Raw genomic sequence first — 3,093 nt, 5'->3', positions numbered from 1 at the left:
TCCCTAGTCTTATCTTTGTCACCTGAATCTATTATTCAACATTTGGCACAACTCAACAAATAAAGTTGTTTTCTTAATATATTTTTACAAAAACTATTATTATGTCAAACACAAAATGGCAGGGGCGGCAAAGCTTTTTCTACCTAGACTAAATGATGAACTGCTCAACTTTTTAGTTAGTACCACTTAAGTCCAAGAAAGCAGGAGATTATCTGCCAATAAAATTGTTGAAATGTGATTATATATAAAGATATTTTGATCATATTTATACAGAGTAATTGTTGTAAAGAGACGTTTTAGTATGTTTTAGCAAATAAAAGCGTTGGAAATGGAAAAGCCAAAAGGTCATCCAGACCATTGACAGACAAATAGTATTTTCCTTTGTGGAAACGTCGCCGCAGCCATTCAAATAATTTCAAACAATAGATAGCCAGCCGGGCAGTAAAATTTGACAAATAAAACAAACAAATTAAAACAAAACAAAAGAATAAAGGGGAAAATTGTTATTTTTTTTTATTTAATTCCCTTAGGATGATGTCAGGATACGAATTTATACGTCACTCACTAGTCACTATATCCCTTTATTTCCCCACCTATATGGCTATATATAACTCAGTTGAATCAGCAAAATATTAGCGCAGACGTCTTCACATCATCTCTTCTCTGAAAAAACACTAAAATTATTGTCTCTTCAATCACGAGACAATATATATAATGGAGTCAAGCGACACCACCAATTCTCCGGCGTCCTCCCGCTCCGTCTCGCCGTCCTCCTCTCCGCCGTCGCCCACCACCCCATTGCCGGTGGTGGTAATGAGCCCCTGCGCCGCCTGCAAGATCTTGCGGCGGCGCTGCGCCGAGAAATGTGTGCTGGCGCCCTACTTCCCTCCCAACGATCCCATCAAATTCACCACCGCTCACCGCGTTTTCGGCGCCAGCAATATTATCAAATTCTTGCAGGTCAGTCATTTCAAATGCCTCTAAACCTAATTAATTAATTAATTAATTAATGGAACTTTCAAAATCTTCAAACATTTTTGTATTTAAATATTAATGTCAACTGATTAATAGTAAGTAGTCACATATTCCATGGAACTACTATACTGCTATTGAATAGCCCCCCATAATGTTAGGTCAGAAGTAGTTATAACTTATAACCCATTATTATTTATTTTAATTTTTTAAATGTCACCTTCCCTCAAAAAGATTAAACTTTTCAAGGATACTCTAATAATTTGCGGTTAGTAATGAAGAAACAAAAATAGAAAATGTAACTCTATTACAGTGTAGTATCTGTTCAAATATACTTTTTCAACCTAATGAAGCACAAAAAGTCAACAACGCATCCCACATAAAAAAAAAAAAAAAAAGAGAGAGTAAAGAATAGAGAATTGAAGTAAACGCAACACATTATATATACATTTTAAATATTTTATTGTCAATATATATATATATATATATATATATATATATATATATATATATTTGAGAGGATAAAAATATAAATATATATATATATTTTTAAATTAAAGTTTTAGAATATTTGGTTTAAAATTTGAATAATGAGCATGGAAAGTAATTTTCAAACTTTATATTGTGCCATCCAAATGAAATTTAATATTAATGCATTGACCACCTACTTCTGGGTTTTGGTATTGAAGTAAATTCATGATTATATTTTATGTGGTCCTGATTATAATTATATTAATTTTGAATCTTTAGGAGTTGCCGGAGTGTCAGAGGGCGGACGCCGTGAGCAGCATGGTGTACGAGGCGAACGCGCGGCTGAGAGATCCGGTGTACGGCTGCGCCGGCGCCATCGATCAGCTCCAGAAGCAAGTGAACATGCTTCAGGCGCAGCTCGCCAAGGCTCAAGCTGAGGTGGTCAATATGCAGTGCCAACACGCCAATGTAATGGCGCTTTACTACGAGATGGCTCGATCTTCTTCTCCCCAGGCGTCGCCGCCGCAGCAATATTCTTTCGACGATTTTTCCGGCCGGAATGGCTTTGGCAGCGGCTACTGCGACTACATCGACGAAGAGAACAGCTTGGATTCGTTCTGGGACCAATTAAACACCCTCGACATGAGCGTGTGATGATCCGGTGTCGAGATATCGCCGCCGCTTCCTCCGGCCGCCGGCGACGAAACTAGTCGATCTAACTTTGTAGTTTGAATTTCACGAAGTGAAATTTAGTTTTATGCCAATAAAATTAAATATAATGTAAAATATTATAAAGAGTTTGTTGAGTTTGTTAATCCGACTTTGGATAAGTCAAATTTAATCAATTAATTTTTGTTAAAGTTAATTATAATGAAATTACCAAGTTAGATTTTGACTTTTTTTTTTTGCCTAATTAATTTCTCAACTTTTAATATATTAACCAATTTTATCATCAATTTGTTTACCCGTCAAGCGTCTATTTAATTTGAGAGTATAGCTGAAACTTCACGCTGCTTCTCGAGACCAAATTGTAATTTTGTTATAATAAAAGAATCATTTTAGTAATTAACTCTTCGATTTAATAAGAGGTGAAAAATTATGCATGCGATGTTAAATAACTTTTTTTCTTATAATATTCTGACGCAACTTATCTTAACTTATTACAATCAAATTACACATAATATTAGTTAATTAATTACGAACGAAACCTCGAACTGATTTTTTGAATTGGAAGTAGCAAGTCCTGAAGTCCTCGTTTGTGATTGAATACAGGCTGCTTTTTGGTGACCTAACAATTTTAACCAGTAATTATGTATCTATCAAAATTAATTGAGGGGGTGTTTGGATTCCCTTCCCAACAAGTTTTTGACTCTAGAGAGCTACTGGTCTTTGGCTGCTGCTTTCTTCAATCTTGAATTCATACTTATATGGCGCCTAATAACTTGCCAAACATGACACTGTTCACTCCTGTCTATTCACATAACCAACCAGGCCACTTGTCATCATTTCATAACTAACTCTCAACTTTATTTGATTATATTTTTGCTTTTGTTTTTTAATTCACGTCAAGTTCCTAGCTTCGCCAAACTAATCTTCTAAGCCCGGAGTCTTTGCTCAAAATTGTTCCCAACTAATTGGTCAACTCCTCCA

At 35.3% G+C, this 3,093-nt stretch overlaps 1 protein-coding gene across 1 annotated transcript; it reads left to right on the top strand.

The window, feature by feature from the left end:
* Positions 1 to 610: 610 nt before the first annotated feature.
* Positions 611 to 2,308, top strand: LOC109188685 (LOB domain-containing protein 1-like). The gene is made up of 2 exons (XM_019339314.1): positions 611 to 960; positions 1,723 to 2,308. Exons 1-2 carry the CDS (start codon positions 715 to 717, stop codon positions 2,095 to 2,097), a joined length of 621 nt encoding a protein of 206 aa, XP_019194859.1. The 5' UTR covers positions 611 to 714; the 3' UTR covers positions 2,098 to 2,308.
* The last annotated feature ends 785 nt before the right edge of the window (positions 2,309 to 3,093 follow it).

Source organism: Ipomoea nil, unplaced genomic scaffold (assembly GCF_001879475.1).
Source record: "Ipomoea nil cultivar Tokyo-kokei standard unplaced genomic scaffold, Asagao_1.1 scaffold1474, whole genome shotgun sequence".
NCBI lineage: Eukaryota > Viridiplantae > Streptophyta > Magnoliopsida > Solanales > Convolvulaceae > Ipomoea > Ipomoea nil.
The sequence above is the reverse complement of the archived record's forward strand: the minus strand, read 5'-3'. Positions and strand labels throughout refer to the sequence as shown.

What these genes read in the sequence shown, in the direction of transcription:
- LOC109188685 (XM_019339314.1), top strand. Translation starts at nt 715, where the DNA reads ATGGAGTCAAGCGACACCACCAATTCTCCGGCGTCCTCCCGCTCCGTC. An exon ending in ATATTATCAAATTCTTGCAG is followed by an intron (nt 961 to 1,722) that starts GTCAGTCATTTC and finishes TTGAATCTTTAG; the next exon opens with GAGTTGCCGGAGTGTCAGAG.